The following is a 14,742-nucleotide window of genomic DNA, read 5'->3' on the forward strand; positions in this document are numbered from 1 at the left end:
GTTCCTGCAATCTATGCTTAGTGAAAGAAAAACCTAAGAAAACAAATGTGCGGGGAAAGATTTCAAAGACAATCAGCTCTACTATTAGCGTCAAAACTTTTACGAACTTACGAAGCTACATGTACAGTTATGATTGATTTAAAAAATATGTACATGTTTCAAAAGGTAACAATTTCAACGTGATATCAAAAATCTGTTCTTGCTATCACTTCATCATGTCAACAACATTAAAATCTTCCGCACATTTTATTTTGATTGATTGATTGTTTCTGTTTAACACCACTTTCAACACTCTGAACATTAATTTTGATAACTATTAATGGACATTTTGTTTTTATTGATTGATTGTAGGTGTTTAACACCACTTTCAGCACTCGTGTATATATTCTGCTGGCCACCTTCGTCATGAAAACTGTAAATTTCAAAATGTTATACTTTTACGTTTGTGTAATTATGAAGCCATCATGTTGTGGAATAATTTAATTTTAGTGACGAGTTTATTTACCTTGTTTATTTCACCACAAAGGGAGACTTGTCTTCGTATTTGTACTAGTCATAAACAACATGACTGGAGCCACTATTGAAGCAGAAACTGCTTTGGAAGCATTGTTTTAATGGGTTCGTGTTTCTCAATCCTTATGTTTCTGTTTAAGGTCTGGTGGACTGTTGTTTGTCTGTTAAACTGTTCGATTTGTCGTCGGTGTCGTATATCTTTTTCGATTCCAGAATTTTGTATTCCCCGCTTTAAACATCTATGGTTTTAAGCTGATTGTGACAGCAATTACTTTTAAAAAGTGTATGCATAATCAGTTTCATTTCATGGTGGCTTATTTCTACGTACTTAAATATACTGAATTTAGGTGAACAGTTACTGAATTATTACAAATCGCTGAAATGTTTCATACGGATAACAACGTCGTGATAAACCCCTTTCTTATACATTTACTATGCCTATAAATTCAAAATGTGAAAAAGTTTGAATATACCCATAGACCAATAATAAATTTATAATGAACACCACTTTTTCTTCTTGGTTGGTACTCAACGTTCATGTAACGGGATAAACTGTTTAAAAAAAAACGACAATACAAAACATAGTTGTATAAGATTAACCAAAGTCAAAGTTAAAACATTTTTTTAATTCTCAATTTAACGAATTGCGAAATAGGTAACATGTTATTGTCATTTAAAACAAATATGTTTTCTGTATTCTGTAATATTGTATAAAAGTATTAACAAAAATATCGAACTCCAAGGTAAATTCAAAAAGGAAGAAGTCCATGAAACCTGACAAATAAAACGTTGGACTATATCAACCAACAGAACTAAAGGAAAACAACTGTCATATTCCTGACTTGGTACAATGTACAGGCATTTTCCGGGTAAAAATGATTCGTGTTTAAATAGGCGTAAATCCTCTTTATGTATATGAAGTGAATTTTAGGTTTCTTACGGTATGTCTGTGTCTCAACTCACAATTGACATTCTTAGATTTTTAGATCTGATTTGTAAATCGACCAATTTCGTCCTGTTTGGTATTGTGAAATTTGACTTGTTTTTTTTTATGACATATTGTTGACAGCTGTGCCCCTATATTTGACATTTTTACCTATTATATAAAAAAGAAGATGTGGTATGATTGCCAATGAGACAACTCTCCACAAGAGACCAAATGACACAGAAATTAACATCTATAGGTCACCGTACGGCCTTCAACAATGAGCAAAGCCCATACTGCACAGTCAGCTATAAAAGGCCCCGAAATGACAATGTAAAACAATTCAAACGAGAAAACTAACGGCCTAATTTATGTACAAAAAATGAACGAAAACAATTATGTAACACATAAACAAACGACAACCACTGAATTACAGGCTCCTGACTTGTCTATGTCTGTATGTTTTGTTCACACATTGTTGTCAATATAATGGAATTTTATGCGACTGTCATACAAGTAAGAGGTTTAGCTAGCTTTAAATCCAGGTTTAATCCACCATTTTCTACATAAGAAAATGCCTGTACCAAATCAGGAATATGACAGTTGTTTTCCATTCGTTTGATGTGCTAGAGCTTTTGATCTTGCCAATTGTTAAGGGACTTTCCGTTTTGAATCTTCCTTGGAGTTCGGTATTTTTGTTGTTTTACTTATTGTTGATTCGCATGGCTGGTGGCTGGTAGGCATGCAAAGAAGGAGACGCTTACCCTGTCGACGACGTACCCGGTCTCGTTCCATTTTGAGTAAGTACGATTTCCTCTATTTTGCTTTCAGCTTGATTTGCATATTCTAATTGTGAAACATACCATACAAAATATGGTGACTGAACTGTCGATAAATTATCTATAAGCAACAGTTTAACGTGTGCAAATACAAATAAGAATTCTAAAGAACGAATATCTCATTATCAACGCATTAACTTTCCATGTATTATCATATACAATTTTATTTCATAAAAAAGGAGATAGACCAGAGAACAAAGAAAAATGAAGTAAATATACATAATTTACACATTTTTCTTTTGACATTGTACAGAATAGGTAACTTTTAGAAGGAAGAATCAACGTTAAAGCAATGATTTTGAATATCGTAATATTGTTGAAGAAGTTTGGTAAACTTTATTATGGCTAGCCATAAAACCAGGTTCAACCCACTATTTTTTCTTAAAATGTCCTGTGCCAAGTCAGGAACATGGCAGTTGTTATCAAATAGTTCGTTTCTATGTATGTTGGCGTTTGTTTTTGTAGCAGTTCACTGTTTATGTTGTTCCGTTGTTTTCCTCTTATAGTTGATGTGTTTCCCTCGTGTTTTTGGTTTGTGACCCGGATTTGTTTCAGTAAAATCGATTTATGACTATTGAACAGCGGTATACTACTGTTGCCTTTATTTATTAATCTTTCACCAACGTAGCAATGAATGCTTCACAGTTGATGACTGCAACACATATAAACCCGCATTTAAATTAAAGAGATGTCGAGTAAATGAGCATTCCTGCACTCGAGGAACACCTTTTTAGACAAAATCGTTTTAAACTTAAATTTTCTCCGTTTCTCATTTAGGTTTTTTAATAAATGTGTTTATGCGTGGGTGATATGTAGTCATGCCATTCGTTTATTGTTCGTTTTATCGGCTGATGACATCAAATCTTTTCTTTTGAAAAAAGAAAACCGAAAAGATCCCATTAAAATACTTTTTTGTGCTTTATTTTTTTAATTTTCAGTTATCAATGGTGGCTGGTTTGGCCATTTCGCGTTTTCGCCCTTCATATTCTATAGGGCGAAAACGCGATATCGCGAAGTCGAAAACGCGAAATATTTTTTCTTTCCGATTTCGCGTTTTCGTTTTCGTGTTTTCGACTTCGAGTTTTCGCCTTTACGTACCAATTTATTGATTTCGGAGTACAAAATGTAACTAAGTAGGAATGGTAAAGCAGTCCACACAACAAATAAAAAATAACTAGGTACGCAAACTTTACCTCCAAAATGGGAACTATCATCTAACAAATAATTCTATTTTCTAACCCTCTCAATTTCTTTCGATGCAAACAAAATTAAAAAAAAACGCACTAGTGTTTCTAATGAGCCTTTATTGCTAATCTAGTAGAAAACATCATATTGATATAGTAATATAAAAATCAGAACAATTATATTTACAAAATTTTCCATTGATTTCTATAGATATTGTATTGGTGATCATAGTCGCTGTTTTAAATGTGTCTTTCTTTTTATAACAGTTTTAAAGCAAATTTAAAGACAAAAATGTTTAAATTCTCCCAAAAAAATCTTTAAAGGGCAGTTACTCCGAAATCAATAAATTGGTACGTAAAGGCGAAAACGCGAAATCGAGAAAAGGCGAAATCGCGAAAACGCGAAATGGCCTTAACCGGCCACCATAGTTATCTCGTTTGAAGAAATAGATACGAAAAAAAAACGCCTTGTAAAATTACATTTGATACATGCTTTATATAATTCTCTTAAACAAGTAGCGACAGTATCCGAGGATGTGTAAAGGGAAGTAAACACTTATCAAAGATACTACTTAGGCTAATCATTTAAAATTCTAGATGCCCGTTTTGTCTAATAAAGACTCGTCAGTAGTGCTAGAACAGTTGGAATGCTAAATTAAATACTAAGCTGAAAAGCATCTTAAACCTAAAATCAAAAATGTTGTGCCTAATCATACTTACATTCCATACTTTGTGAATTTACAAAAAAATGTTGTATCAATATAAAAATACCGAACTCCAAGGAAAATTCAAAACGAAAAGTCCTTTATCAAATAGTAAAATCAAGAGCTCAAACACATCAGACGAATGGAAAACAACTATCATATTCCTGACTTGGTACAGGTAATTCCTTATGTAGAAAATAGTAGATTAGTCCTTGTTTTATAGCTAGCTAAGCCTCTCACTTGTATGACAGTCGCACAAATTTCCATTATATTGACAACAATGTGTGAACAAAACAAACAGACATAATAGGTAAAAAAGTAAAATATTGGGGTACAACAGTCAACATTGTGTGTGCTATAATCTTAATCACTATAAAAAAAACAAAAATCATTTTCAACAAAAAAACAAAATGGCATATAGACACTGTGTAGACAAAGTACATAAGCAAAAATGAAAGACAAGTAAACAAAAATGAAAATACGGTATGGGTTTTTCTCATTGTTGAAGGCCGTACGGTTGCCTGTAATTGCTAACATCCACTTCATTAGAACTCTTGTGGATAGTTGTCTCATTGGCAATAATAAAACATCTCCTTATTTTTATATAGCGCAATAACACAATGGCGGGATATATAATTACCGAGCCACGCCAAAAGTATATTACCAGAAATGGACTTAACAGTAAAGGTTAAAAATATACAAAGATAAATAAAAAGAACACTATAACGCGTAATTAAGATGATGAACAACGTCAGTACATAGAATCTATACTTAAAGACCATCATGTATTATTTGTGAAGTTGATACGGAATATTTGTCAACAAGGTCTTGGTATCTTCCGATAAACTTTTTAAAAAAAAGGACGATACGTTCTTTGACATAACCCTGGTTCATCAACTTTCTGTTCAGACACTTTTGAGGTTTTATAAAGTCTGAGTAGCAACTGCAAGCTCATGAATCCCGAATGAGAAGGGAAATTTATATCCCATATGCAAGTGAAGTTGGTATGTTGCTGCTAAGGTGGGGGAAATTTATTATAATTTCAAAATTAAAATCGTCTCGTTTGTCATAGATTCTGGTACTGAGATGACCGCTTATGTCAAATTCGGGGTATAAGTCTTAAAATGAGGCGGAGGAAGCCGTGTATGTTGTTTATTTAATTTCTAGTTCTGGAGGATATATTAATGGAACACAATCAGAAAAGTTTGGATTGTTAATGGAAAGAACATCATCAATATATCTGAATGTGAAATTAAATGATCTGGCTTCTTTGATCTTCTTGTTTTTGACAAGTGTCTTAAGAAACTCCGACTCATATGAAAATAAGAAGAGGTTGGCAAAGAGAGGCGCACAGTTGATAGTTTATGTAAGTAACGGAGTACATGTAAGTTTTAAATGTCATTATGTCAGTTATTTTTAACATAAACTCAATTTGTACCCATCTTCTAAATGAGGGGTGACATGGGGGTGCTCATTTCCTATGCTTTTTTGTATTTGCCGACTTTTTTGTCCTTCTATTTACTTCATCACACTTGTTATTTTCCTTTGTTCAAACATCGTTGACAGCTAAATGACAGCAAAATTAGAGAAACTTCATTATGCTTATTCTCATAATCCGTCTAATTATAAAATTGTTATTTGAGTTTGCCCATTTCTTTTAAATCCAACAATTACTCAAAAGTTTTTAATTCCTGTACATTATTAAGAGAAAATGCCTACTTTTGTTCTTTTAATTTTTTTCAACATTTTTATTTTCTTTGTGAAATATTACGCATTATAATTTTATAAGAAGATTGTTAGATTATAGTACCGTACTATACTACCTACTTTGTTAAAGCGAAAATACCCTTAATGGCGACCTTCCAGGTTTTATTTTTAATTTTTTGAAAATATATTTCATTACAGCTTTCTCCGGATATAATGTTTCAAAATTTTGTTATAGGGTATGCGTCAATGAGATAGCAGCTGGTCGGAATACGATCTATAATATTAATTTACTAGTATGTTTTTCATTTTATTTAGCTTGTAAGACAACAACCAATTTTATTTGCTAATTAAAAAATAAGCTGAATAAAATCATTTAAGACAGCAGGGAAGATAATTCTGTATTAATTGTTTATTACTCAGACGTAAATAAAGAGTGAGCTAAATATAGATGTTTGCATTAAATAAAGCCAATAAATTAGCTCCATGACTAAATATATCTATAGTTTTTTGAAAAAGCAAACTAAAACTACATTTTGGCAAAATATCAAATACAAACCTTTTGTTTACAGTTAAAAGAATAAAACTGACATCAAATTTATTATTTTCATAAGCTGTATACATTTTGTGCATGTCAATGATAAAGAAACAGTCAAGAAATAAACATATAATGAACGCTTTTTCATCTTCCTTTCTCGTTATATTGGACAGTTTATTGCAAAGCAAATGTATCATAGATGTAGCCTCTGTTTTCTGTATTTGTGACGGTGTCTTGTTCAATCTTCATCAATCTTTGAAGTTTTTCATTGATTTTCTGCACTGGTATTCGTTCGTAAAGCATTCGTTCGCTGCTATTGTGATCCATGTTTCTCCTGGCAACTGCCTTGCCGATTTGGCTGTCAAGAAGTATTTCGAGTATTCTTGTCTCTAAAGCTAAAAATATATATATGTCACATGTCAGGCAAAACGTTGATTGATTCTAATTGTTTTATAAACGTCAAGTAGCAAATATTTCATGCATATTCTCGATGAGAATTGGTATGTTTTGCAAAGTGGATCAATCGAGAGGGGTTTGAATGTTATCAGTGGTAGATTGTGCATGCTGGATAGAGGGCTTCCTTTGCAGCAGACAGCCTTCATTGACAGATTGTTACTCTCCCGACATCAGGAACGGATTAAACGTTCCCATTCTGACCGGACATGGATTCGTATTAAAACATACCGCAAAATCAAGACAGACGTTTCTCTTTAGCTGGGTATTACCATCGGATGATAGAAGTGTGATCATATTTCTAAACCAACGTCAAACATTGGGGTATTAAAGCGTTCAAATATTCAAATTGTTAAAAAGAGGAAAACTTGTTTGCACGTGATTACTGACTGTAACTTCAGCCGTTGACATGTTTTGTAGATGTAAATTGGTAATTTGTTATACAGATCGAAGAACTTTTCGAAAATGGCCCTTGTTGGAAATGTATTCAGGGGAAACTGTTTCTACATGTATATCTTGGTAACAATATCAAATTATATCGCTTACTTATTAAAAGTAGCGCCTCGGTTGTCTCGTGGTAGCGTGTCCGCCTCGAGTGCGGGAGGTCGTGGGTTCGAACCCCGGCCGGGTCAAACTAAAGACTTTAAAATTGGTATTTGTTGCTTTTCCGCTAAGCACGCGGCATTAGGGAGTAAGAGCAAAGACTGGTCGGCTCGGATTTGGAATAATGTGTCCGGGTTAGGTGACATGTCTTCCTGCGGACTGTAACCTTGAGATCTAGCACGTTAAAAATCCGTCTCAGCGTGTCAGTCTAGTACAAAGCAGGATTGGCCGTACTTTTTATACATTGTGACTTGGATGAAGAGTTGTCTCATTGGCACTCATACCACATTTTCTTATTTATATTAATATTCATACTACATTATTTATAGACATGTTCTCGATTAATATGCATATTAATTTGCCACTGGACGTTAAACAGCCATCTATCATCATCATCTTATTAAAAAGTAAACATGAGGGCTAAGCATATAAAATTTAAAACGGCATTTTACGATTTTTTGTTCTGTCAGTTTCTTAACTATATGAATAAAAGACCATTCGTGGTAAACTTTGAACTTGTGAGACCAACAATGCTAGTGAAATAAAATGGGCATCTGTAGGGCATCATACAACACTTAAGTTATACAACGAACAAGGGTATACACCTTATGAAAAGTTCTAATTCGTCTCGCGTTTATACTAAAAGTGAAAACAAATTCAACAATGTCAATAAAAACTGGAACAAACATCAAATTTCCCGCGGTTAAAATTTAGAGTGACAGCGATTACCAGTGATGATATTTCTAATTTGAGAGGGGCAAATTCACGTTTTAATGGATGGAAGAGTTAACTAGTTTCGTTAGAGGTTTAAACTCTTGCTTAGAAGAATTATAAGCATGTACAAAACGCAATATTTAAATCAAATAAGAAGGTAAACAACACAAATCTCACTATCGTTTACGGAGCTGAAACAGTACATGCTTCTATGTTTTTGTTTTACTGCTCTCTGTGATTTCAATATTAATGTTGACATGTTGTGTAATCTCACGATATAATATATTTACAAATTCATTGACCTAGTGAATTTAAGAGAAAAGATTACTCAATTCAAACAATGAAATTTAGCATATGTACATTATATGGTGTAACAAATAAGTGGTACATATGGGGACTTTAGTGTACACGTGATAAAAAATCTCACTAATTACTACAAAAAAATTAAAAATGTGTCCTAATAAAATAAACAAATCGACATCATTTTAGTAGAACAGGAACTGGTGGCCCTTCCGGGAACCTTAGTTTACTCCCAATTTTTATGGCGTGTTGCTGTCGCTCAGTCTTTGCAATAGTTTTTCTGTGTAGTGTTTTGTGGACTGTCGTGGGTTTTTTTTATAAATTTAGTCGTTTTTCGTCTTGCCATGGTGTTATATGTTTTCTTCTACTTATGTTTTGTAATTGCCCCCTTGGGATTGTTTCTCTTTTTTCGATAACTTTTAACTCTCTGTATTTTGTTGTATAAAAATGTCAAATATATACTTACAAGATCGTCGATCAAAGCGGTCATCGTCATTTTCAATGTCATGTGTGTTCACCCATACAGTAATAGACACGATATCAAATTGATAAAAATAAAGTCCACCAATGCCGATAACCCCTTTGCCTTTGTGAGAAGGCTTTGCTGACCTATCACGATTTTTACGTATTGCATTATAAATGGCTGGTACTAACTTTTCGTCGTATCTTCCCGTGAAATAAAGGTAAAAATCGACAGTTGAGGTTTTCCTGAAATATTCATAATACGTACATTTACTTTGCTGTATAATATCACTAAGGGTTGGGTTAAAATAGATTGTTTACACCTTTAACCATCCCTTATCATCTTCAACCAGTGAAAAGGGTACATGTATTTGAAAGAACGAAAAAAATGAATAAAACCAATACTAAAAGCACTCATATTTATAATAACGACATTATATGTATCGAAAACAAAAGTACATAAATTTGTTATTTAAACAATAATTGATCACGTAATATATGCAATTACTAAAAGGAAGCTCAAAGAACGATACCTGCTGATATGAAATCATACTGTCCTACACTCTAATATAGGTGGCTGTATTTCGTAGCAGATTTCATACAACAACGTCATAACTATACATAATGATACGGTCTTATAAAATACCCAAAACAGATTGTACAGAATTTCAATTAAGAATTGAATGCTTATTTTTGTAATTATATATATTAGGGTGTAAAAGTATTGACCGAAGCATGTTTTGTATGAAGCGCACGATCAACGCTTTTACAATCCTATAAAAATTTGAAAAAGAAGCATTCAATTCTTAAATTACCATTTTTATGGTGGAACCATGAAATGACGTACGTAGTATCACAAACTTTTCATTTGTTTTCCTTTGACGCTGTCACGTGCTTCTGTCACGTACAGCACGTGCTGCTATGAATGTTTAATTAATTTTGAAAAGCCTCTCGATTGTTATCAGCGAGTCAAAAGGACGGATTCTTTTGTTATATATGTAATGTATTTATTAAAGAAAAAAAACCAGAAACATTTCAATTTTGCAGTAAAATATAACAAAAGTAATCTTGATCGTCTTCCATTTTAAAATTCTAATTTAAGAAAATGAAGTTCAAAATAAAATTGATACTTACGTCTACCGCATTTTCACAAACATCACTGTACAATTTATGTATTTTTATAAAAACGGATAAGAATTTTGATTACTATAATTTTATACAAAATTGTCTATATCAATAAAATTGAGAAAGCAAGCTTACACGTCAAATTTGTCGACAACACACTTCTCAAACTTCAATAGTTCTGATCCAGAAGTAATGACAGGGAGGTCTCCATGGAATACTTTTTCGAGCTGTAAATAAAGTGAAATTAATTTTAAATTATATAAGTGTATATGATTCTTGTGTGTTATGCGGGCTCCACTTGTCTTTCCGACAACACGTCTGCCATTCACTTTATCTAAAGATTGCTTGTGAGGGGACAGATATAATTGTAATGCCTTTTAATCCGAGATCCGACTATTCTTCATTTTAACAATGATATAGACAAAAATTATAATACTGCCTGCAGCTACAATCTTATATAAATCAGGTTGACCTTCAGATTTTTCAGAAATTTTATTTTTTGGATAATTTTTTACTTTTACTTTGTAAACAAAGGCTTGTCTATCATTTTTATTTTTTCTCGATAAATAAGAAAAATTCTGATTCTTTGGAAATGACAGGGTTTTTTCAGAAGTAATTTTTTTTTTTATTTCTGGTACTTTTATTCGGATTTCAGTTTCATTATCATTAGTAGTAATATGATACAAAAGGCGACCTAGCACCCCTGTTCCTTGAAAAAGCTGAAACAGAAAAGCAACTAATTTTGAAGATAATATTTGATTGAGGATGTTGAAAATATCATATCAACATAATTAATCAGAGATACTTTATGTAATCATTTAAACCATGCCAGTAACAAAGTGCATGTACTGACGACTAGAATGATGGAAATAATGAAAATTAGCAGTTGACCAGCAGCGGTATCTATTTAGTGGTAGCTGTATAAAGGTGTGCTACTATTTACAGTGTCAAGACACGTGGTTTTGGTATAAAAATCATCGGGAAAATTCAAGACCAAAAGTTTGGAAAATTGAATTGAAAATATCAAAGGATAAGACAGCCACGATACCGAAAATGTACTACAGAGTAGATTTTTACTCATCTTGATTGGTCAATATTTTGGTATTATTCAGCTTTAAGTATCAAGTGTTGTACGTGTTGTGATTTTTTGTATGCCTTGACCTTTTGTTTTGTCAAAACTGAATGTCTTACTGCCTAATTAATCATATCTCTTATTTATACCTTTTTATGCCCCTGCCGTTACCGGAGGGGGCATTAAGATTTACCCCTGTCCGTCCGTACGTACGTCCCAAAATTTTTCCGTTCTCTAACTTTAGTTTGTCTCAACCAAATGTTATGAAACTTATACACAATGTTTATTACCACAAAACTCAGATCAAGTTTTAATTTGGGGGGTCGTCACTTTTACTGTTCTTGAGTTATGTCCCTTTATAACGTTATATGCAAGCGGGGACATCACCTGTGTCCCATGGACACATTCTCCATCCATTTTCTAAAATTTCAAACCTTTTAACTATGAGTGTTGATATATATGGTGAAATTAATTACAGCTGCAATGAATACAAAATACTACCATGTGCTTTGTGTTTGATGATGCCCAAAATAACTAGTTAAAAATTATCAAAGAAAATATAAATAAAACATATATATTGATGTAAGGACAGGTAGATAGGCACATAAAAGTTAGTATATCATTTATTTACTCACTTTTGAACAAAATTGGCTTGCTTTTCTCTGAAACTCGTCGGTTGATTTGTCATTCAATTTTTCGGAGAAGTCGTCGAGGACGTCGGAAATATGTAATTGAATTTTAACCTCGGTATCGACGTGAGTAACTAAAATGAAATAAAAAGCTATTTTTGCATGACTATTGTACGATGACAGCAAACAATGGACTTCGTAGACTTTTAACTGTGTAACATACGAATGTGGCAATTAATGTTATGTGTAAATACTATACGTAATATGATTACCTTTTTACATGCACATATAGTACGCTATCGGTAACGAAAACAAATTGTTGCACATGGCTTTGATTTAATAAAAATGTGTGCAATACTTCCGATACGATTTATTTGTAAGTTCTATTAATTCATTAGGTAACTAAACTTTTCAAAGATCTTGAAAGTCATAACACATAAAAATCTCAGTGTCACTAGGAAAACACATGGGAAATCGGGTCTTTAACTGCAGTTGGAAGAACGGACAACCCAATATGGTGGATTGCAAATCGTTAAATAAAAAAAAACTCAGTAAAGAAACCATCCCCGTGAAAATTAGGATGTATCTCCCGTTCGTATTACGATATCTACAGGGACAGCTAGTCGAACATCCAAACCAAATCTTTTGACTATGAAAGACTTCAGACACGAGAATAGCGAGCGAGTTTGGAAATAAGCGCTAAGTAAGATAGAACTAAAGGGAACACACTGTCCATAAAAGGAAAATTTACAATACGATACTAATATCGTTTCTTTTGGAGTGAAGATACTAAATAAGCAACCGAAGTCATATTATGAAACAAAGTACTATAAACACTATGGCAAAAACTTAAAAACGACAAATAGACAAACAACAATAACAAAAAAATACACTTAAAACTCTGTACAAGTGTACAAATCTTGTTCGGTAATGTCAAATCTCAAAAGGACAATTATTGATGGTTTTAAAAGTTTGATTCAAAATAATCTCTTTTATGTAATTTTCCGCAGTATTAAGAGAATTCTTGATTATTTAATTAAAAGCAAGATGCGTGTTATTTACTGAATTTTGTAACATTACAGGAATACGTCTGCTATTAATTGGGAAAAATCAAAACCCATACGAATACCTACAACCTGTCGATAACATTTATTGCCGAAACATATATATTTTCACGGAGGACTTAAATTATCTAATCATAGTAACTTTAGTTACATCTAGCATTAGCATAGATTAAGTACATTGACGATCAATGAGATATCTCATCAATATTGACAAAAAATTATAGCAACTTAGAAAATATAAGCTCAATTATGATTTTCCGAACCTGCTTCACGGTCAGTTTTCAGTTTAATCGAAGAATAAAAATCATTTCATGAAAGAGTGCTGAACTGGCTGTGTCTGTATTGCCCTGGTATATATTCTCGATAAGATATACAAGCGCTATACTGTCGAATCTCGGGATTTATACAGCTGATTATTGTCTACTATTGGACCCTCTGTAGAACGCACGAATGTAGAGGAATTTATCACTTCTTTCCTCAGAACTTCCGTGTAGAATTTACGTCGTACCACTTCAAATAAAGTTTGCCGGTACGAACGCAAAACGCTTAAGTGTGTTTCTAATTCTTAAAATCGGCGTATTATTAACCCTTTCATTAATTCTTAATGTACAATTATGTGTATTATATTTACGTGGATGTTTTGAGTTCTCTTTTTATTCGCTTAGCTGACCCTTGTTATCATTGGAAGATTATGAAATTCTGAAGTTCATATAATTTACGGATACATGTAATCAATCTCTTCGTGTCTTGATTTTAAAAATAAACCAGTCGTCTAGAACTTTCATTGCTGTGTTTATGGATTTTCTGGATTTACCTTCATCAGGAACGCTATAAGCCAAATATTTAATAGCCAAAGATGTATAAGAACCGAATCAGTTGAAGAGCTATATGACCAAATAAAAATGCATATATATATTTATGGAAACGACAACTGATTATCGGCCACTTTAATTCCTTATGGAACACAACTGATTTTTATCGAGGACAATTCGTACCATCAAAAAAAAAATTATTTGTTTTGAAAATTTGAAATACATTTGATACATTTCTAAATACCGGGTTTAGGTATCGTTATATCAACAATTTTCTTTTTAAAGACATTATACAACTTGTACGCATCGGTTTTCTTTGAAAGAAAAAAAGACTGCAGTTTTCAAAGTGAGCAGTAATCTTATGGTTTACTTAATTCACGAACAAACTTAAAGGATAAATAAAAATAGTATACTATGTAATGCCGATATCATTTCTGACAAGAATCAGATTTTTTAAATGATTTTGTTTTTTAAGACTTACCAACATGCCTCCTTTTGTCAACGGTTGCTTCAGCGAATATTACTATGGTTAATAGAACATATAACTGGAACATTCTGTTTGCGTTTCAGAAAACCTGTACAAAATTTTTAAAGAAATGAATCAGAATTGCAGAATACAGCAAATGAACTTATTTAGTTGTCCTAAGATATAATTCCAGAAATAAACTTGTATGTTGGTATATGTAAGGCAATTCTCACCTGTAAAAACAGTGACTGTAATTCTTATGTAAATACTGAAATGCACCTTTATATCTATAAGCATTGCGCATAAATTTGATCATATCGCAACTTAAAACATGCATTAGTTATCAACATTTATAAGATATTGTAAAACATGTCACGATAGGCTTGACCAAAGTACAGAACAGCCAAAGGCCAATGAATTGTTACTGCTTATCTTTTTATACCTTTATTGTAAATAAGAGATGTTGTCGTGTTTTAATGACACCTGTTTTGCGTATTTGTTTATTTTTTTTGGGGGAAGTGGTTTTTGCTAACATAACATACCATATGTTAATGTTATCATTTTATCTTTCAACGGTTGCCTTAAACAAAATACATCTAAGATATATATAAAGCGTAAAATATAGTACTTGCGGG

General features: G+C 32.5%; 1 protein-coding gene across 1 annotated transcript; it reads right to left on the reverse strand.

The window, feature by feature from the left end:
- Window positions 1-6,455: 6,455 nt before the first annotated feature.
- Window positions 6,456-14,533, reverse strand: LOC127738277 (uncharacterized). Its single transcript, XM_052249464.1, has 6 exons — window positions 14,341-14,533; window positions 14,123-14,216; window positions 11,772-11,899; window positions 10,200-10,291; window positions 8,944-9,185; window positions 6,456-6,802 (listed from the first exon to the last, which is right to left on the reverse strand). Exons 2-6 carry the CDS (start codon window positions 14,193-14,195, stop codon window positions 6,582-6,584), a joined length of 756 nt encoding a protein of 251 aa, XP_052105424.1. The 5' UTR covers window positions 14,196-14,216; window positions 14,341-14,533; the 3' UTR covers window positions 6,456-6,581.
- Window positions 14,534-14,742: the final 209 nt, after the last annotated feature.

The sequence above is a fragment of the Mytilus californianus genome, unplaced genomic scaffold (assembly GCF_021869535.1).
Source record: "Mytilus californianus isolate M0D057914Y unplaced genomic scaffold, xbMytCali1.0.p SCAF_4, whole genome shotgun sequence".
Lineage (NCBI taxonomy): Eukaryota > Metazoa > Mollusca > Bivalvia > Mytilida > Mytilidae > Mytilus > Mytilus californianus.